General features: G+C 53.1%; 2 protein-coding genes across 21 annotated transcripts in view; both read left to right on the top strand.

Moving 5' to 3' along the window:
- The window catches only part of SUN1 (Sad1 and UNC84 domain containing 1), a 59,458-nt gene extending 51,653 nt beyond the window's left edge, over window positions 1-7,805 (top strand). For all 20 annotated transcript variants that reach the window (XM_017508262.2, XM_017508261.2, XM_037731259.1 and 17 more), the window contains 4 exons: window positions 589-704; window positions 3,140-3,307; window positions 5,768-5,860; window positions 6,201-7,805. In XM_017508262.2, coding sequence (XP_017363751.1) covers window positions 589-704; window positions 3,140-3,307; window positions 5,768-5,860; window positions 6,201-6,317 — 494 coding nt within the window. In that variant the 3' untranslated portion in view covers window positions 6,318-7,805. The remainder of the gene's footprint in view (window positions 1-588; window positions 705-3,139; window positions 3,308-5,767; window positions 5,861-6,200) is intronic.
- A 1,394-nt stretch (window positions 7,806-9,199) lies between these two features.
- GET4 (guided entry of tail-anchored proteins factor 4) overlaps window positions 9,200-21,660 on the top strand; it is a 19,838-nt gene continuing 7,377 nt past the window's right edge. Inside the window, exons 1-4 of the mRNA XM_017508267.2 lie at window positions 9,200-9,443; window positions 18,143-18,221; window positions 18,677-18,758; window positions 19,469-19,618. Coding sequence (XP_017363756.1) covers window positions 9,280-9,443; window positions 18,143-18,221; window positions 18,677-18,758; window positions 19,469-19,618 — 475 coding nt within the window. The 5' untranslated portion in view covers window positions 9,200-9,279. The remainder of the gene's footprint in view (window positions 9,444-18,142; window positions 18,222-18,676; window positions 18,759-19,468; window positions 19,619-21,660) is intronic.

Genomic DNA, 21,660 nt, shown 5'->3' with positions numbered 1-21,660 from the left:
GTAGAGACGGGGTTTCACCGTGTTGACCAGGATGGTCTCGATCTCCTGACCTCGTGATCCACCCGCCTCGGCCTCCCAAAGTGCTGGGATTACAGGCTTGAGCCACCGCGCCTGGCCTGTACCACATTTTCTTTATCCATTCATCTGTTAATGGACATTTAAGTTGCTTCCAAATCTCAGCTATTATAAACAGTGCTTCGCCAAAGATAGAAGTGTGGATCTCCCTTCGATAGACTGTTCTTTGGTGATACCTCAGGAGTGGCGTTGCTGGATCATATAGTAGCTCTGTTTTTAGATTTTTGGGGGACCTCCAAACTGCTGTCCATAGTAATTGTACTAATTTACATTCCCACCAACAGTGCATGCAGGTTGCTCCTTGCCAGCATGGGCGATTGTCTGTCTTTTGGATAGAAACCATTTTAACTGGGATGAGAAGATATCTCATTATAGTTTTTACTTGCATTTCTCTATCAGTGACATTGAGCACTTCTCTTAAAAACATTTTGAATAAATCCTTAAGAGGTGCAATAATATTGCTTCCAAAATAGTGGAATTAGACACTGAGACAAGTCTGAACTTTGCTTTAAGGTGGCAGCATCTTGAGTACTCGCTGTTCTGAAACTTATGAAACCAAAACGGCGCTGATGAGTCTGTTTGGAATCCCTCTGTGGTACTTCTCTCAGTCCCCGCGTGTGGTCATCCAGGTGAGTGACTGCCAGTGGCTGGAGCTGCTCTTCCTCAGTGTGGACTTTGTTCGTGTTCATAGATTGTGAGTCCACAGCTTAGTTGAACTTTGTGAGATGAACACGTCTGTGGAACTGGTACCACAAGAACCAGCGTTCCCACACCAAGGAGTCCCTGGTGTCCCCATGTAGCCTTCACGCTACACATCCATTAGCTTGGATTTGGTGTCACACGGATGTGACCACGTGGTCCATGCTGGTCATGTCAGCCTTCCTCCCTCCCTCTTTTGGGTGGCCGAGCCATGGTGTTGTGAGTAGCATTGTTCCTGCTCGGGGTCGTGGGTCTTCCATTTGTGAGAGTGTAAGCTGTGCTTTCTCAGGTGTTTAGCGAGAATAGGTGGGGAGGCCCCTTGCTGTCTAGCCATGGCGCAGACCTTCAGCCCTGTCTCCCAGGCCTTTTGTTGTGGCCCTCGCCGTGTACTGTTTGTGACTTTGTTTTATGCTTTGTACTATTGGCTATACAAGTTTAAAGCACTAAAGGATGGAGAATTTAAATAGATATGTTTTTTTTTTTGCCTCAGTACTCAATCCTGCCTAATATTCATGGCATGTTTTGAAGAAAAGTCAAGTAATTCCTTATGTGTGGAACATGCACAATACTTCTTTCACTTCAAAACCACAAGTCTAGTCTTAAAAATTCATGAAATACCCATAACCTAAGTTGAGGATCCCATGGAACTGTCATGGTCTCATCCCCAGGCTGCCCCGGCTAAGTGTCGGGTCATTGTGACTGGCTTTGTGCGGCCATCAGCACTGCACAGGCTGACCAGGGCGTTGCTTGTGAGGGCACAGCCAGGAGCCCTTCCTCACTGCAGACGGACACAGCCTCCGCTGCAGTGAAGCCACACATACCTGCGTTTCGCAGGCAGCTGCTTAAACTGTACCAGTCACGAGTGCCACTAGTGCAGTCTGCATCACCTGGCGGGGCTGACAGGTTCCCTGCACGGGGTTGCCACGGTGTTCCTGCAGGGCGGTTCTACTCTGGCCATAACATCCTTCTCAGAGGGCTTGGTGATCGTGACGCTCCCAGACAGCATTGGCAGTATGAGGCAGGTAGGGATCTGGTGGTGAGGGCACAGCATGGGCTTCAGTGTCTTAGAGACTGTGAGGGAGAGGGTGGAGCTCAGCCTCCTCTGACACAGCTCTCTCTCAGAAGAGAGAGCTTCTGAGAAGCTCTTCTGCATGGTCATTTGAGGGGCAGACATCATATAAACAACCAATCATTGTGATGGGATTGGACTGAGAAGCTGTCAGCCCCTGAGAAGTAAAGAGAATGTTTACAGATTATAGGAACAGCAGATGTAAGGAACCAACTCCCACCCCAGGACCAATGTGGACCCTCACCAGCATGTCACTCCAGCCCGGCAACCGAGATTTTTGGGCAAGGGTGTGGCCTGGCTCACTGAATGTCAGGGAAGTTGCTGTGGTGCCCTGTGGTGTGGAACATAGCAGCATTGGGAAAGCCTGTGCACAACAGGGTGACTCGGCAGGCCTTTGGCTGTAACACCCCCAAGAGCGGTACAGGGGAACCTCAGTGTCCCTCCAGCACCATGAGCTGGCAAGGGCTAGGCTCTGGGCTGGCAAAGGGAAAGCAGTGCAGGGGCCAGCTCAATCTTCACAGCACACTCTGGGGCCAATGGGCAGTAAATCCACAGCTGGCATAGAGAAGCTGATGGGTACGTGCGCACTGTTCACTGTCTCTCCTAAACATGAATGAACATGCATGTGTCATCCTCACACACCAAAGGCGGGCTGCTCGCATGGCCGCCTCCTCCGTCACGCACAGCAGCATTGCTGCCTAAGCCTGAGCACAGCGTCTGAAGCTTCTCAGCCAGTCCCTTGTGTGCTTGGGGTCGTGGTACCGTGAAGAGTGCTCTCCAGTCACATCTGCTTCCCGCAGTTCTGCCCCTGCACCTTCATGGTGGAGGCGCGATTGCTGGCCAGAGGCAGATTTGTGGACAGAGGGCTGACCTTGCCAAGCTGTGTTGCCGTGGCCGGTGGTGAGAATGTGCGTTTCCCCTGGGTGTCAGCAGCAGACTCTGTTAGACTCTTGATTGTTGTTGATCTCATGGCATGGGGGGACTATGGTAGCTCCCTGTGATGTTGTCCCCTTGCTGTGGAGGGTGGAGGGCATCTCCTCATGGCTGAGGATGGTTGATGTTCACCTTTTCTTTGAAGTGTGTTGTCTCACTCATTTTTCTTTAAGGTTCTGGTCATTTTAGCTTTTATAAAACATATGGGTTGGAGATAGTGGCCCTTTGAGGAATTAATTACAAATGCATTTCCCAGCTTATCTTCATAATTCTTTTATTTTCATCTCAGTCTTGCTGTTTCTGTTTTTTAGGTGGGTAGGAGCATCCTCACACCCTGACTCCTCATGTTTTTCTTTTCCCCAGCCTGACATTTACCCTGGTAACTGCTGGGCATTTAAAGGCTCCCAGGGGTACCTGGTAGTGAGGCTCTCCATGATGATCTACCCAGCCGCCTTCACTCTGGAGCACATCCCAAAGACACTGTCGCCAACAGGCAACATCAGCAGCGCCCCAAAGGACTTCGCTGTCTATGTGAGTGCACTTGGCCATCTCTTCTGCTCTCATGTCTTCCACAGATGAAAGCTAGTGATGTGAGCACACTGGGGACAGCTGCCTCCTGCCGCCCCTCCGCCCTCTCTGAGCAGATTTAGTGTTGAGGGGAACACTCTAGTGCTTTTCTAGGGAGAGTAACTTATAAATGGCACATTACCTGATGTTCACTTTACATGTAGTACTACATTGATCAAGGTAAGCATGCCTAAGAATTTTCCTCTTCACCGCTTTTGCAAGGTCGCCTGTGAAAGGTATTCTGGTAAATGGGTGATGTGAGAGCAGGTGACAGACAAGAGGACTGCCATGATCCCAGCCTCAGAGAAACCCACCATTAACACTGCAGCATTTTCTGGTCTCTTCCCCACACCTTTAAAAAATACAGTTGAGCTTGTCATCCCAACACTTTGGGAGGCCTAGGTGGGCAGATAACCTGAGGTCAGGAGTTTGAGACCAGCCTGGCCAATGTGATGAAACCCTGTCTCTACTAAAATATACCAAACAAAAAAAAAAAAAGCCAGGCATGGTGGCGCACCCCTGTAATCCCAGATACTTGGGAGGCTGAGGCAGAAGAATCGCTTGAACCAGGAGGCAGAGGTTGCAGAGGGCCGAGATCGTGCCACTGCACTCCAGCCTGGGCAACAGAGTTATACCCTGTCTCAAAAAAAAAAAAGTTGAGACAGTAGTGTTTATGAAGCTTTAAAATTTTCATAAAATATCTCTTAAAAGTATTTCTGCCTTAAAATTGGCTTGGGGTGGTGGCTCTTGCCTGTAATCCCAGCACTTTGGGAGGCCAAGGTGGGTGGATCATCTTAGGTTGGGAGTTCGAGACCAGCCTGGCCAACTTGGTGAAATACGATCTCTACTAAAAATACAAAAATTAGCTGGGCTGTCTGTCATCCAGCTATTCAGGAGGCTAAGGCACAAGAATCACTTGAACCTGGGAGGCAGAGGTTGCAGTTGAGCCAAGATCGAGCCACTGCACTCCAGCCTGGGCAGCAGAGTGAGACTGTCTCAGGAAAAAAAAAAAAAAAAAGAAAGAAAGAAAATTGTATTACAAGCATTTTTCCGTGCCAGTTAGAGTCTTTATGGCCATCCTTAAGTAGCATTAATTCCCTGTGTTGATGTCGCTGGTTCTCCTCACTATTTTCCTTTTCCACTTCCCTGTGTAAGTAGCGCACCTTTACACCTTCACTAATTCCCGGGCACAAAATAGAAGTGGCTTCATAGTTTCAGAGGGTGGTAGCATGTACGGCATGAGTGCCCTCAGCACTCATGGTAGAAGCGCTGGAGTACCTGCCAAGCCCGGGGAGATGAGGCCTCACCAGCAGAAGGAGGTGCCAGGGAAGACCAGTGCACTGTGTTACCGGCATTTTCACAGCAGGACATGAGAAGGGTGTTCATCTCAGTTTCTCTTCTGAGAATTTAGCCCTTTTTAAAAAATCTCTGCTAACTTGATAGATGAAAAATAGTATTTTATTTAGTCTACATTTCTTTGTATTTCACATGCGTGTTGCCTTTTTTGTAAATTCTAGTCTTGTTTTTGTTCATTTACCTTTTGGGATCTTAATTTCCTTAGGAATATTTGAGCTTTTTAGTATGTAAATAATAATCATGTGTCATTCTGTTACAGATATACTTCCCATTGTTGCTCTTACCTTTGTATTAACACTAAGATGCCCTGAGTCTTTAGGAGGCTGTATTTTTATTTCACTGGTGATTATCAGAGGCAGTAGTTGTATCTACTCGCTCACTGTTATTTCTTCCATAGCATTTCTTAGCCCTAGAAAGTCCTTTCTCATTTCAAAGGCAAATTTCAAATTTGCCTTTGTCCCCTGTATCTAGTTTTCTTCCTCTGATAAAATGTATATAACATAAAGCTTACCATTTTAATAAGTGCATAGTCCAGTGGCGTTACATCACACTGTTGTGCAGCCATCACCACTGTCATCTCCAGAGCTGCTCCATCTTCCTCATCTGAATCTCTGTCCCTATTGAACCCTGAGTCCTGTACCCCAGCTGAGCCCGGCATCCCCTTCTGCCTGCTCTCCTCCAGCATCGGTCTTCCATGTCACCTCTTTCTGCTGGTGAGGCCTCATTTTCCTGGGCTTGGCAGGTGCTCCAGCGCTTCTACCATGAGTGCTGAGGGCAGCAGCTGAGCATGGTCTGTGCGTTGAGTGAGGTCACTTCTCTGACACTCATAGCTTGTCCTACCTATGTCGGCCTCAGTCTTCCTAATATGTTTAATGGGGGAATCATGCTGGCCTCAGGGCATGTCGTGGGTTACATGAAGCCCTCAACAAAACACCTCTTCCTTCCAGGGAAGGCCTCATCAGTGTGCCATGGAGGAATGACTTTCTCGAACCGATGTGGAAGGGAAATGGTCCTATTCACTCAGTGTTATTTTTCCTTTAGTTCATGATTGTATGGTTTTGGTTTCAGGGATTAGAAAATGAGTATCAGGAAGAAGGGCAGCTTCTGGGACAGTTCACCTATGACCAGGATGGCGAGTCGCTCCAGATGTTCCAGGCCTTGGTAAGAACCAGGGCTTGTATTGCCCCGGGGTCCCTGAGTCCCACAGCCTCTGGCGCCAGCAGGGCCTGGCCAGCATCGACAGACTGGGAAGCAGTGTGAAGACCAGCCTCTGAAAAACATGAACCTGCGCTGCTTGGCTCTGCGTTGGTGAGCCGTTCCATGGGCTGACACTGAGTTCTGTTTTACCTGCGCTTCATGCCCTGTAATTACTTAAGGATCACATAAAAAAAGTTAATTTCCATCTTAGCTCCTTCCAGTCAGACATCATATTTGGGGAAGTGATTGGGCTTGGTGTTATTAATAGAAAATACATGTGTGTTTCTTTTCTCCTTGATTTCAGAAAAGACCCGATGACACAGCTTTCCAAATAGTGGAACTTAGGATTTTTTCTAACTGGGGCCATCCTGAGTACACCTGTCTGTATCGGTTCAGAGTTCACGGCAAGCCTGTCAAGTGAAGACACTACACATTATTTTTGTACATTTTTGTATATACTGGGATAGCCTGAAACACTGGACTCCTTCATGGATGAGAGCATATACAATGATGGGACCGTGTCACCCCTTAAATAAACGTGGCTGCCAGCCAGAGGACGTGAGCATGTGAAGGGTGCCCTGACACCACATTGGGTGCTCCCTGACTCCACAGGTGCAGAGGGATTGCAGCAGTGGAAGCGTGTTGAACACGTGGCTCTCAGACATGCCTTGTTTTGAATGGGAAGCTCTTTGTATTTGCATTTCCTTGACATCAGGAGCAAAGCAGATGAAGCTGAGTGTCTGGCATGTTCTTGACACTTTGGTTTTCCGCCTTGCACTGGCTCTTCTAAAGGACTTTTGGAGGGCAGATATATTTAATCTGTTAAATCCAACACACATTTCTTTCAGGGAGAAACAATGTCACCAAATTTTCAGAGTTCTAAACTCCTTTCCTTCAAACCAGGATTTTCCTTTATTCAGCACCAGTAGGTACTAAGTCTCCAGATGGGGAAATGACTAAAATGTGTTTTTCTGCTTTGTTTCTGAGAAAGGTTTCCAGTCAGGACTTGCCGTACCAATAGCCATGGAGGAATATAGGAGGGTTTCGTTCTTCTTGTAGGCTGAAGTGAGTCTGACTTGAAAGGGGCTGGTTTGGATCTAAGCAGACACCCAAATGGGGGTTCTCCAGTCTCAGTGAGGCTTTTCCTGTGAGGATTCACAGTGGGTGTCTTCAGGGCTTAAGTTTTGCTGAATAGGGAGCACCGAGATGCCCTGAGCCTTTCTCTTTCACTGGTGGTGATCAGAGTCACGAAACCGCTACATTTCAGGATGATCGTTTTTCCTTCAGCAGCACTTCTTACTGGCTCTGGCTGGAATTTGCCTTTTATCACAACTGTCACCATTCTCACATGATTCTTGTGAGACTCTTTTTGGTTATAATATTTAATATTTAGACTATTTTACTGAGCAGACTTTATAAATGAGATACCTGCAAGGCGCTTAAAGTGTTACAGACGTCTTAAGAATTATTTAAGTTTTGTTGGGTTAAGACAGTTTTCAATGTACCATAAATGTTTTTTCAGAAAAAGACAAAACGATGGTGCTGACTGGCTTTCTGTATATTGCACAACAGTCCTCAAATACATGAAACTATTATTACATCAAGCAGCGTTTTTTTCACTCTCCTTAGAATTGGAACTATGCAGTTAAGGTGGATAAAATGTACAGATGTTTCATATATTACAGGTTACATATATAAATCAAAATTTCCTATATAAAACTGATTTGGGATTTGGGGTGGAAATATTTTGAATATTAATTTATTTTTAAAGATGCAAGATAGGACTTTGTGCAATGTATTTTTGTAAATGCTTTTCAAAATATCTGTCTGGTAGTGCTGCTTCTGCTGCCACCAAATTGATAAGATGCTATTAAGAGGTTTAAATAAAGAGTTTAAATTGTTAAAAGTGCATGGGATAAAAAGTCTGTTTCTTTTCTCAGTCTGTCTGTCTCTGCCCCTGGGGTGTGGGGAGGGACTGGGTTTGCTGGCTCTTGTTGCAAGCTCTGTGGCGCAGCTGTTGAACTGTAGTAACCTGTCCTCTGAGGCCTTGGGTATGCCGGGCACCTCTTTCTGTAGGGCACCATTTCCGCTTGGAAAATGGACTGAATTACCAGTTGCTTAATGGGTAGAACATTAGGAAAAGAGATGGCTTTCCTCAGGACACTCTTGTCATCACTGTGTCTGCAGCTGAAGGCAGGTGCTGGCACTAGGTCACAGCACACACACCACTGTTTTGCACCTGGCTTTTCCCCAGTTACCAGGTGTGTCCTGTAAGAACATTTCTTCTTAACAGCCGTTTTTGTCCATTGTGTGCACGGCTGGATCATGGTGATTCAACCAGGGCCCAGCTTAAGGGCCTCTGTTTCCTTTTTTTATTATAAACAGTGCTAACCTATGAGAGTCTGCTGACCCTGGAAATCCAACGGGTCTTTCGACCAAACCACTTTCAAACCCCAATGCTTAGAGCCAAGCCGTTTCCAACCCTGCATGGCTAGGGCTGGGCCCCGTTTCTAATTCTCTGGGGTTGGACCCGTTTCCGCCGCCTGATGGGGCTGGGAGCTCTAGGCCAACCCAGTTTCCCCCTCCAGCATGGCCTGAGCCCCAGGGAGTGACTGTCCGTTCACCCAGGCTGTCAGCCGCAGGTCCCCAGCCACGGCCAGGGAAGGATCGATCGCAGATGGCCTCTCAAAGAGGAGGAAGGCAGCTCAGCTACCCTAAAATTTTTTGTTTTTGAAACAAAGGTTCGTTCTGCTACCCAGGCTGGAGTGCAGTGGTGCGATCTCATCTCACTGCAACTTTCACATCCCGGGTTCAAGCAATTCTCCTGCCTCTGCCTCCCAGGTAACTGTGATTACAGGCACCCACCACCATTCCCGGCTAGTTTTTGTATTTTTAGGAGAGACGGGGTTTCACCATGTTGGCCAGGCTGGTCTCGAACCCCTGACCGCAGGTGATCCACCCGCCTAAGTTTCCTAAAGTGCTGGGATAACAGACATGAGCCGCCGCGCCCAGCTCTAAAAGTATTTTTAATTTAAACATTTTACACAGTTAATTTTTTATCTCAGTGACTGCTATTACACCAAGCGCGTGGGGACCCGGAACGCTCCCTGCTCAGGGACAGCCGCCGCCGCCTCAGTCTCCCCGCCGCGCCGCGCCCCGCCGGACAGTTCCGTGACACCCGCCATTGTGGCGCGAGCCAGTCCCGGCCCCGAGTCACGTGTCACCTGCATCCCCGCCCCGGATCACGTGCGGCCAGCCGGCGTGCCCGCCCCCGACTGCGTGCGACTCCTCGCGGGCCACCGTAGAAGGGCGTCCGGCGGAAGCCGGGAGGCGCTGCCGACCGCGCCTGCGACAGCGTCAGCCCTTCGCGGAGCGCCGGCCCGATGGCGGCGGCGGCGGCGGCGGCGGCTATGGCCGAGCAGGAGAGCGCTCGGAATGGCGCCCGCAACCGGGGCGGAGTCCAGCGGGTGGAGGGCAAGCTGCGCGCGAGCGTCGAGAAGGGCGACTACTACGAGGCGCACCAGATGTACCGGACCCTGTTCTTCAGGTACTCGCGCCCGGCCCTCGCCGCGGCCCGGCGCCCGCCCCCGCCGCCTCCCATTGGCTGTGCCGCATCGCCCCGCGCCCCCATTGGCCAGCGCCGCTGCCCGTCGCGGGGGCCGAGCTGGAGCCCGGGGCCGCGGGGTCGCCGGGCGGAGGGTTTGGCCTGCTCCTCGTGGGTCTGGCTCTTCCCGGCTTGGCCCCCAGCCCCCAGCCCCTCCGCCTCCAACTCCCGCCTCGGCTTCCCTCCCCATCCCCCGCGTCCCTCCCCGGCCTTCCCCTGCCCCTAGCCTCCACCTGTTCCCTCCTCCGGCCTCCCTCTTTCCTCGGCCGTCCCCCACCTTGGTCTCCACGTTTCCCCGGAGGCTTCCCCTTCTCCCTCAGTCTCTCTCTCTTTCCGGGCTCCCCCTTCCCCCTCAGTCTCTCTCTCCCTGGGCTCTTTCTGCCCCCGTCTCTTTCTCCCCGGTCTCCCTCTGCCCCTCGTCTTCTCTCCCTGGCCTTTCCCTACCCCCCGTCTCTCTCTCCCAGCCTCCCTCTCCTTCTCTCTCCTTGGCCACCCCCTTCCCCATCCGTATCTCTCTCCCTGGCCTCCCCCTGCCCCCCGTCTCTCCCTCCTCCCCGGCGCTCTCCCCTGCCCCCACCCCCCCCTCTCCGCAGCCTCCCCCTGCCTCTACCTGGTTTCTCTCCCCAGCCTCCCGCTGCCCTCCTCCCTTTTGGTCTCCATCTCCTGGTCTCCACCCTCTGGGCGTCCCTCACCTCTCCCGTGGCCTTTACCACTCTGCTTCCTTCCCCCGGGCCTTCACCTGCTCTCCACCCCCCTGCCTCCCTGTCCCAGACCTCCCCGCCCTCCAGCTGCACCCCCTACCTCCTCCACCCCTTCTGTGACCTCCGCCTGTTCCCTCCCTCTGGCCTTCCCAGGCTTTCACCTGTTCCCCCCACCTTCCTCTCTCAGGCCTCCCTTCCCGGCCTCCCCCTTCCCGCCCTCTGCCTCCACCTGTTCCCGACTCCCCCACCCTCTGCCTTCCTCCTCCCAGCCTTCAGATCGTCCAGCTGGGCCCTACCTCATGCTCCACAGAGCTCCATAGGAAGTCACTGGTGTTCCTCTCTCTGAGAGTCCAGGCTGAGGGTGAATCCACTTCTCTGTTGTTGCCACCTCTGGACCTGAGCTAGGTGACACCTGCACAGCCCGCCCGGTGCAGCCTGGAGGGTGTGTGGGGGCCGAGCTGGCTGTGCTGGGTCAAATGCATGGCCCTCAGAACTGTGACTGGAAGTTCCTGGGCGTTGTGTGGCTTGGTTGATTTTCTTCAGGACTGCTGTCGTACAGTTACTGCTAAAAGTCTCAGTTGTTCTGTGTGTGACATTCTGTAAATTACACATATCCCATGATCTCTTATGGTTGAGGTCAGGGAACAGTTTGGCCATTCACTAGAAATTGGGTCTGTTTTAAAGATGATATTTCAGAGGATTTAGTCTTTTCCATGGGGTACCTTTTACTTCTAAACTGCCACAGAATAGTGAATGTTTTGATATTGTATTTAAGAGCGGTTGGTCTGGCCTTTACACAGTTTAGGCCTGGATTTGTTTTGGTTTTCAGGGTTTTTTTCCTTTTAATAGACTTGACTTTCTTTTTTTCGAGACAGAGTCTTGCTCTGTCCTAGGCTGGAGTACAGTGGTGCAATCTCAGCTCACTGCAACATCCACCTCCTGGATTCAATCGATCTCCTTCCTCAGCCTCTCGAGTTGCTGGAATTACAGGCTTACACCACCATGCCTGGCTAATTTTTGTATTTTTAGTAGAGACAGGGCTTCACCATGTTGGCCAGGTGGGTCTTGAACCCCTGACCTCGTGATCCGCCCACATTGGCCTCTCAAAGTGTTGGGATTACAGGCGTGAGCCATTGCACCCAGCCAGGCATGACTTTTTAGAGCAGTTTTTGGTTTGCAGCAAAATGAAGCTGAAAGGGCAGAGTGTCCTGAATCTCCCCTTGGACAGCCTCCCGCCCCACGGACACCTGTCCGGAGCAGAGCCCCTCAAGAACCCATCACCCACATCGGGGTTCCCACTTGGTATGTGTGAGGATGAGGAGCCCCATCAGAGCATCACGCAATGCAGCTCTACTCCCAGAAGAGCCTCTGCTGGGCCTAGCTTTAAATCCTTTCTTTCCATAGCAAGCACATCGAATCGTTACCTGGAAAACTCTGGAGGTGCTACTTTGGTTATAGTTTGCTAGTTTGTTTGAATTAAATCACCGTCTGTTGTGCCCGACCTGTGCCTGGGTAGGCTGGTGGCCTGCGCACAGTGGCGCCGGGACACTTAACCCAAGCGAAGGTGGGCTCACCAGCCCCAGCCACGGAGGAGATACCATTTCGTTGCCGAAAACAGTTGTTTGTGTCAGGAAATGAGAAAAGAGTGTTTGTGTCAGTGGTTGTCAATCTTAGCTGACCTGAATGGGCTGGGATGAGGCCCTGGCATCTGTTTTTAAGGAGTGTCCATGTTGTTTATACAGACCCTTTTGTACAGCCAGGGCTGAGACGGTGGGTGTGGGTCCCTGACTATCGGTTATGAGGAGACATCAGTCCCTGCTTTGAGCCTTACATGACCTGAAGGGCAGCCTTGTTTCCAGAATTTTCTATTAACCTCGACATTCTGTAAATACACGCCAGCCAGGCTACATCTCGTTTTATTATGTTGTAGATGCTTTCTTTTTTGAAAACTGAGCTGTTTAATTTAGAAAGAGGTCCGCTTTTCTCCTTAGATGGAAACTAATTTTATCTCTGACAGAAAGAAGTCTTTAATGCGAGACATTTATAGTGATGCGGTTTTAATGCTGGTTGAATTTGTCATTGAACATTTAGCAACTCCCAAATGGCACGGGTTGTGATAGCACCCTAAACCTGTTTGTTCTTCAGGGATCGAGGTGAAGGTGTCAGTCGGTACTAAATGGTGGAATGTGAACCTCCCAGTGGGTAGAGGGCCTGTCACAGATCTGTATGATGTTGTTCAAGATTCGCTCTGGTGCCTGCTGTTCCTAGGGATTTGTATATAAATATTTGTCCGATGATTAACCAGCAACAGTGGATCTCCCCCAAATTAACCAGTGTTCCTTGTTTTAAGCCACTTCACTTGTACAGTGATGAGGGATTGGATTGCCAGTTTAGGTCCTCAGTGAGGAGTCCCTGGTCAAGGGTGTATTTCACAGTGAAACGGGCGGTGATGAGCGAATTCTGCGCCCTTAAGCCCTCTGGACTGCAGGCCTTGCTGGCCGGCTGTGATGTCGTAAGGGTCACCTGGCAGGGGCATGGTGTGGCTTAGCACAGAAAGCCTGGGCATTGGGGCCACATGCCACCTCTTATGGGGCCCAGGACATTACTAAACCTCTTGAGCCTTAGCTTGGAGCCTTTCAAGCCAGGAATGAAGACAGTCAGCAGTGGCAGCTGTTACCTCACTGTCACCCACTGAGACACCGCCCTTGTCTTTCCAGCATAGAATTCCATGTGGATTCCCAGCACTGCTTCAGAGCACTCCATGGGTGTGTCACTTCCAGAGAAGTCACATTCCACAAGTTAAACTTTTAGTTTTTTGAGACAGAGTCTTGCTCTGTCACCTAGGCTGGAGTGCAGTGGTACGATCTCCACTCACTGCAGCCTCCACCGCCTCCTGGGTTCAAGCAATTCTTGTGCCTCAGCCTCATGAGTAGCTGGGACTACAGGCACCCACCACCATGCCTGACCAATTTTTGTGTTTATTGTAGACAGCGGGTTTCACCATGTTGGCCAGGCTGGTCTGGAACTCCTGACCTCAGGTAATCCACCAGCCTTGGCCTCCCAAAGTGCTAGGATTATAGGCATAAGACACTGGCCTCCCTAAGTGCTGGGATTACAGGTGGGAGGCCTAGTACCCTGCCATTTTAAAAAATGCTCTTCTGTCAACAAACATATATAATTGGATATTTACATTGAAATATTTATGGTGAGGTCTGACATGAGTGAACTGTGAGCAGTCAAGACATTGAAGATACCCATGGCCCTGCAGGGCTCTTGCCTGCCCTGCGACCAGGCCTCCTCACCCTCCCCCCGGCACCCACACATCTACGGGCTGCCCTTAGGTGAGGTGGCGTTTCCTGGAATTTAACACACGTGGAATCACAGTACGCCTGAATTCACTTACCATGGTGGCCAGGACCCTCCCCCGGGAGTGTCTGCAGGTCCTTGTGTTGCTGAGTGGTTTCCCTGTGTGTCTCTAGCACTATGCGTTTATCCCTCAGCTGTCAGGTAAATTTATCAGAAGATACTCCGTGTTGGTTTATTGTTAAATGTTCTGACATTGTTCCCTGGGTAAACTGGTGACTCGGGTTTGGTGTACAGATGATTTCAGCACTGGGTACTAAGCATTGGTACATGGCAGTTTTGTTAAAAATTTTTCCTGAGCCTCCCAGTGTGTGTTGCTGCCCTCTTTCTGTCCCTGCGTTCTCATCATTTAACTCCCACTTAGAAGTGAGGACATGTAGTATAGGGTTTCTGTTCCTGCGTTAGTTTGCTGAGGATAATGACCTCTGGCTCCCTCCAGGTTCCTGCAGAGGGTGTGCTCTTGTTCCTTTTTTCTGGCTCGATAGTATTCCACGGTGTAGTTGTACCACATTTTCTGTATCCATCTGCTGCTGACAGGCCCCCACATTGATTCCATGTCTGCTGTCGTGAGTGGTGCTGCAGTGAGCATTTGAGTGCATGCGTCTTTATGGCGGAACCATTTAGAGTCCTCTGAGTAGATAGCCAGGAGTGGGACTGCTGAGTTGAATGGTAGTTTCATTTCCAGTTCTTTGAAGAATTGCCACATTGCTTTCCACCATGGTTGTACTAATTTACACTCCCACCAACAGTGTATAAGTGTTTCCAAGAGGTACTGTTTTAGCTCAGAGCCATAGTTTAAGGTGAAGGAGAGGGAAGGAATTGGGCAGCCCAGCAGGTTGGTGTCCCAGGGTATGTGTCCCGCAGAAGTTGGGCAGCAGTTCCTGATTGCCTGGCTACACTAGAGAGTGGCTGACCCTGTCCTGTGGATGGCGCTGGTCATGATCATCACCTGGTATCTCCAGCCTTCTCTCTGCTGGGGCGAGACGTCAGCTCCCAGGCCGATTGGATGATTAGTGCGCTTCAGAACCACTGTGCAGGCCTGGAGGGGCCTCAGTCTTGGCTGCAGTATTTGTAGATTCGCTTTTAGAAACTTGATGTGGCTGAGACCACAGCCCGGGAGGCAGTGACCTGCAGCAGCCACCCACCTGTCGTCTGCCCTCATCATGGTGGGTCTGGGTCCTCCTGCCATGTGGTTCCTCCTGCAATGTGTTTGAGTGACTTTTTAATTTCGGCCCCTGACCTTCTGTCTCTTCAGTCAGCTAAAGAGATTTTAAAAGAAAATGGTCTGCAGTGTGTGCTGTGCACACCTTAGCCCAGGGCCGAAGAGGAGCGTCTTGCAAAGGAGCTGTTTGCCAGCTCAGGTCCCCTGTAGAGGGACTCTTGCCAGAGCAGAGCAGGCCTCAGCCCTCCCCAAAGGAGGCCTCAGCCAGCCCCCTCGTCAGGGCATGGGAGCACTTCAGTTCATGGTGGTCGGCACAGGGTTCCTTGTGAAATCTGCACTGGCTCCCTGTCCCGAGGCACCTGCGTGTGTCTTCAGTACTTTGTCTTCGCCCTCCGTGCGTCCCTGACCGCTGAACACACGAGCCAGCTTCCATCCGGTGAGAGCGAAGGGTGGGATTCATCCCATGAGCTCGGCCTTTCTTCTTTTGACACCAGCAGTTTCTGTCACTAGTTCTGATGCTCACTTTCCTGTGCGTTCTACTTTTTAATGTTTTTGTAAGAGAAGAGCAAAGTCAGCTAGATTATTTGCCCAGACACCTTGCTCTGTGGATACAGATGCTTTGGCTGGCAGAGAGTGCCCACGCTCACCGGCTCTCAAAGGCTCTGTCAGCAGGCGGAAGCCATTTCCCCGTATGGAGGATGCATCTGGTTGTCCACACTGCATGGCCAACAGTGCACAGCATGCAGAGCCGAGCCGGGAGGATGGCGGGAGAATGGCGGGAGAAGGCCTGGCTATGCCCAGCTGCCCTCCAGTCTCCCCGGCCTTATGCCTGAGAGGGCACCCATCCCGGCTTAGTCACCCGGAAACCAGAGTCCTTCGCACCTTCTGGAATTCTCCAGTGTCGGAGGAAGCTGTCCATGTTCAGAGCCTCCTTAGATGGTTTGCCCATCATTGGCATTCCTGGACCTGGAAATGGGCAGCCCCAGCCAGGCCAGTGGCCACTGTGTGCCCAGAAGTCCCCCTCCAGTCCTTCCTTCCTCGCCTGGCTCACGGCTACCCTGGGAAGAAGGGAGCCGGCCACAAGGTGCAGTCCAGGCTGGGCCGAAGGCCATGACCATCGGCATGCCCCCAGAGCCAGGGTCCTTGTGCAGGAATGTGGGTTACTGCCTTCCAGGGAGTTCTTCGTCTGGTTTCTAACAGGCCACCTCTTGCTCTACCTCAGATAGAAGCATCTAGAACCCTGTCTTATTGGCATAAGCAGAAGCTGGTGTGGTGTTTGCTCAGGGTTGCTGCATGCAGCTCTGCCTGTGGCCCTGCCGGCGGCAGCGTGAGGCCAGGTGTGTGTGGAGCTTGTTTTTCCAGAGTGCCCTGTGCAGGCGGCTCCCGGCCTCCTCTGCTAGTCAGTCACGGCCCTGCAGGACTGGAACCGGGCTGGCAAGTCACAGAGTCAGCGGCCCTGTCACGGCTCTGAACTGCTGTGGTCTCAGGGTGGGTCTCCATCTAGAACCTTCACAGTGCAGTGGACTGTGGGCTGACAGGGGTGGGAGGCTTTTTCTCTGGGGTTCAGACCTTTCCCTCCTGCTGCCCTGCCTCTGCAGCCCGATGGGGTCTCCTGTGGGGGAGGCCTGGGTGTGGCAGCGCTGGCCGTGTTTGGGATCCCTGGCTGTGGTGCCTTCTGAAGAGGAACCCTTTCCTGTGGTTAACTCAGCAGCCAGCCCACCCTGGCGACACCAAGGTCGTATTCCAGCCCTCGGCAGTGTAGCTGTGTCTCTTTATCGCCTGCACTGCAAGTTTTTCTTTTTTTTGAGATGGTGTCTCGCTCTGTCATCCAGGCTGGAGTGCAGTGTTGCAAACACGGCTCACAGCAGCCTCAACCATCTGGTCTCAAGCAGTCCTCCCATCTCAGCCTCCCCAGTAGCTGGGACAACAGGTGCATGCCACCACGCCCAGCTAATTTTTGTGTTTTTTTGTAGAGACATGGTCTTGCTATGTTGCCCAGGCCAGTCTCAAACTCATGGGCTCAAGCGATCCTTGCACCTCAGCCTCCCTAAGTGCTGAGATTACAGGTGTGAGCCACCATGCCTGGTCTGCACTACTGTTTACTTAATATTTTTGTTTAACTCGATTTTTTTGTTGTTGTTTTGAGACAGAGTCTCACTCTTGTCGCCCACGCTGGAGTCTAGTGTTGTGAACTCGGCACACTGCAACTTCCACCTCCTGTGTTCTACCAGTTCTTCTGCTTCAGTCTCCCTAGTAGCTGGAATTACAGACATGTGCCGCCATGCCGAGCTAATCTTCTGTATTTTAGTACAGTTGGGATTTCACCATGTGGCCCAGGCCAGTCTCGAACTCCTGAGCTCAGGCAGTCCGCCTGCCTCAGCCTCCCAAAGTGCTGGGATTACAGGTGTGAGCCACTGCGCCTGGCCTTTAACTCGGTTTATTGTTAAACATGGCTTTGTCCAAGGACTTTTGGCTTGCAGGCACAGAGCTGATTAACTGGTTATGTGTTTTTTGATAATAAGGTTGTGATGATTAAGAGAAATTTATAGCCAGTTAAATAAGGTTCCTGGGCGACACCACTGGACCTATGAGGTGTGGCGTGTCCCAGCAGAGGCCACCTCCTGCCCTCCACGCCTGCTGTTCTTGCAGGCAGGGGCTCTGCTGCTCAGAGCAGCACAGCCATCTCAGCTTCTCTCCGCATTGTCTGTAGCACACTGGTGTCCCCCCCCAACGCCTCTCTCTGCCCCGTGCCTGTCTCTGTGTAGCCCGAGAAGCCCTGGCTTTCTTCGCCGACTGTGCTCTGGGAGTGAGGACATGATGCGTGGCGAGCATGTTGCAGCAGTGCACCCCAGACCCTTCCCTCCTGTGGGAGGAGGAGTGCGGCATGCAGAGGGGGAGGGCAGGGACACTTGCCCTGTGGGGAAAGAAGGTGCTGTCACAGCCTGTACTATCCCCATTGGGACCCTAGCCTGGAGCCCCCCATCCTGTGGCCCCTCAGCTGTCATGTGGCCCCGGGCCCATCCCCTGCTCCTTCCCGGCACACCTGCCCTGCCCAGCAGCCTTTCTGGTCCCAGCTGCTGACACCAGTGAGCTGCTCCAGGGTGGGGCTGCTTTCTGGCTCCTGGCCTATTCCTATTTGGACACAGATGGGTTCTTAGCATCCAAAGGCTCCCCATGCAGCCATGGTCAGCAGGGCGCCCAGGACAGACCCCCCCTCAACTCCATGCAGCGCCTGGGCCTTGGGAGCGGCTGCCTTCTTCCTGGTGAAAGGTGTCTATGTGTATGGGGAGCACCCACTTTTATGATACTGCCTGTTTCTGGGCACCTTGTCTTTAGCTTCTGACCTGAAGATGAGCACGGGTTCGCGGTGGCGAGTGTGCGTGTGTGCGCGGCTCACAATCTTCTCTCTGTGGCAGGTACATGTCCCAGAGCAAGCATGCGGAGGCACGGGAGCTCATGTACTCAGGAGCCCTGCTGTTCTTCAGCCACGGCCAGGTAAAGACCAGGAGCAAGACCATGGCCACGGTCTTGCTCCCTCCTGCGTCCCTTCCTGCTCCTGGCAGGCGAGTTGAGGTGGGAATGACGTGGGAGAAGCCTGATGGGCTGCCCTGGCCACTGGGGCTGCAGGTGGCAGAGGGTCCCAGAGTCCCCAGCCTCGGCTGCTCCACTCGCAGGCTGGGGCTCTGTGCTGCGTTTGTGCATGTCGGGGCTGAGTGGGCATTGTTTTGGTATAAACGGCCCTATCCGTTTTCATTTGATCCTCGGCCAGGAGTTCTCCGTTTCTCAGCGGCATTGCCAAGGGATATGTGCTCAGAATAGACTCCTCAGCCCTGGCCGCACTCTGGCTTCTGTGCGCGCTTTGGCTTCTGCTGGAAACCCAGCCTTGTCTTTTCTGTCCTGAACAGGTCCCAGCTTTGTACTTGATTTTGGTGTGTTTCTCTGTTTTGTAGCAAAACAGCGCTGCAGACTTGTCCATGCTGGTCCTGGAGTCCCTGGAGAAGGCAGAAGTGGAGGTGGCCGACGAGCTGCTGGGTGAGCATCTGGCCTTCACCCTTGGGCCCTGTGACAGCGGACCCAACACGCCTCTCCCTGGTCCTCTGTGCTGCGTTTTTCTGTGAGCTCTGGGGTTAACTCTGCTGCAGAGGCGATTCCCGCCTGGTCCCAGTGAGCCAGGTCCCCTGGCTGACCCTGGCCCGAGCATACTGCAGGCTGAGCAGCACTTGCTGTGACTTGTAAGCAGGGTATGACCTGTGTCTTGTCCTCTCCACCGTGCCAACAGACAGCGGCCTCCCCGCCAGCCTGCAAGGTGGGGCACCATTTTGTCCAGGGATTTGGCTTGTTGGCCTGTCCCGCCGGGTTGAGTGTGCAGTCGGCAAAGCCCTTCTGTGAGCTGCCTGGGTCTGAGTCCCACTCCTGGTCCCTGCTGCTCTGGGAGAGGCACCTGGGCCAGGGTCAGGTACCCAGAGCAGCCACAGCTGTTCCTGGGCTCCAGCTCCCCATGGAGCCTTCCCCAGCCCCTGCCTCTGCCAAGACATCCGTCCTTCCTCACCGTGCTCTGGGGCACGTGTCACTGGCACTGCAGTGGGCAAGTCGGTGGGGTGGCCCACAGGTCACTCAGGGATGCCACCAGCTTCCTCTTCCTGTTAAGTAGTTGCATATTGAAATCCACTTGTGTAAGGCATGTGGTCCAGAGAGCCGGAGTTGCCATGCATTCTTCTGATGAGGGTCTATGCTGTTTGCAGAAAATCTGGCTAAAGTGTTCAGCCTGATGGACCCCAACTCTCCTGAGCGTGTGGCCTTTGTGTCCAGAGCCCTGAAGTGGTCCAGCGGGGGCTCCGGGAAGCTGGGCCACCCCCGGCTACACCAGCTGCTGGCCCTCACCTTGTGGAAAGGTAGGCCTGGGGACAGGGCAGGCGGGGGGTGCCGCTGTGCTCTCACGGTGTTGATTTGCACTGTGCGTTCCAGTCCATCGGGGTTGCCCACCAGGGTGGTCGGGGTTTCACCCTGTGGTCACGTGGGCCTCTCCAGGCCTTCCCATGGGACGCTCTGACCCTCAGGGAGGCAGCTGCATCCTCACAGGGCCTATGTGTGCTGCTCCACGGATCTCATCTTCTGATGAAGCTGCTGGGGGATTCATCTCCTGTGGGGTCTGGCTGTCTGCGCAGTGTTCTTAGTGCCACTGTTCTTAGTTCCACGTCTGCGACTCTGAGGCAGGAGTGGTTATGGGTGAATACTCATTGAGTGAGTTGAATGAGGTGCTTGTCAGGGTTTAGAAGCGTCCTCCCCAGAGCATTCCCTGGGAAACAGGGTTGCAAGTGGCCCCAGCACCGTGAGACAGTTTTCTTCCACTGTCGGCAGGCCTGCTCAGGTCTGCATGTGCCTGGGCTTGGCAGGTGGGGAGGTGACACCCAGGGCAGCCCCTGCGATGGAAGCTCTAGGAACTTGGAGGTCTAGGCTAAAGGCCTTTGCTGTAGAGGTCAGGGCCGCTGAGCTTTGAACAGCTCCTCCTGGACACGGCTGTCTGGCATGGTGGCAGCTGCATGAGGGCTCTTGTGCTCTGCCCACGTCAGCAGCCCTGCAATGCACGCCCATCCCACCTCATCCCTAGTCATGCAGGTTCCACCTGGGGTGAATGGGAGGCTCATCACCCTCGGGCACCTAGCAGGCATTTTCGACCTTCTCCCCCACGCGTTCGACCTTCTCCCCCACGCGACAGGAAGGGGAAGTGAGCAGATCCAGGTAGAGTTAGGAGACTACAACGTTTAGGGAGGCTCGTCTCAGAGGAGCCTGGCGAAACCACCCCTGGCTGTGTGCCAAGCAGAGGGACAGCCACAGGGATATGAGCCTACCTCGCCTCGGTCTCCCCATGGTCACCTCCTTCCCAGAAGGGGCTGGCACAGGTCGGTGCCTCATGGCCCCTGGAGTGCACCTGCTGCTACCTCCCCTGGCCTTTGCCGACAGCCAGCCTCCCGTGCACCACCTGTGCCCGGGCCAGCACGCCTCCACACGGAACATGGCTGCAGGCAACCCTACTCGGTCCTGCGTGGTGAGCCGCTGCTCTCTGTGGGCCCCAATGCCAGGTTGGGGAGGGAAGAGCTGCCTGCACACCTGCCCAGGAGTGTCACCTGCCTTTGGGATGAATTAGGGATGCTTGCGTCAACACTGTGTGGCTGCCCTCACCACTCCTTTGCATGGGCTCTGTGGGCAGATCCAGGCAGTGAGTGGGTGGATGGGGTGGGTGGCACCCATGCTCAGTGCCCAGGAGACCTGCGTGGCAGCTCCTAAGACAGGCACAAGCAATAGTAAGGAGGGACATATGTGTCTGCCAGGATCCCTGCCCACCATGGGGTAGGTGGGGGCTGTCCAGGGCGCGTGTAGGAGGGCTGTACTCGGCGCCTCTGCTGAGACCCCCTGAAGAGGAGCCCTGGCTGCCTCCCAGGCCCTGGTCCCCGACACCGTGACGGTGCTGTGGGGCATTGCCAAACCTCACCCTGGGAGCCCAGGCCTTGTCCACGCTGAGGTGGCTGCTCACGGCCTCTGCGGTCCTGAGCACAGACTCCATGCAGGACCTGTGGGCTCAACAGCACAACCTTCCTTGGTACTTCTCTCCCGGGGAAGAAATAATGCCCACAGATAAAGGCTTGGGGATGCAGGGAGGCGACAGGAGAGAAAGCAAAGTGATGGTGATGCTGGCAGCCACACAGGCAGCAGGAGGGGCCTGGAGGCTGCTGTTGGAAAAGGGCGTCCTAGGTGGAAGGGGTGGGGTGTGCTGCAGAGATAGGCACCACGGGAAGGGTGGGGCTCCCAAGGCAGGCGAGGGGCCTGAGAGTGAGGGTGAGCAGGTGTTAGGGTGGGTCTGGGAGTGGAATGAGTGTGAGCAGTTGTTAGGGTGGGGCCTGGGAGTGGAGTGAGTGTGAGCAGGTGTTAGGGTGGG

Source organism: Cebus imitator, unplaced genomic scaffold, assembly GCF_001604975.1.
Source record: "Cebus imitator isolate Cc_AM_T3 unplaced genomic scaffold, Cebus_imitator-1.0 Scaffold388, whole genome shotgun sequence".
Lineage (NCBI taxonomy): Eukaryota > Metazoa > Chordata > Mammalia > Primates > Cebidae > Cebus > Cebus imitator.
Note: the sequence above shows the minus strand (reverse complement) of the source record. Positions and strands in the feature narration are given on the sequence as shown.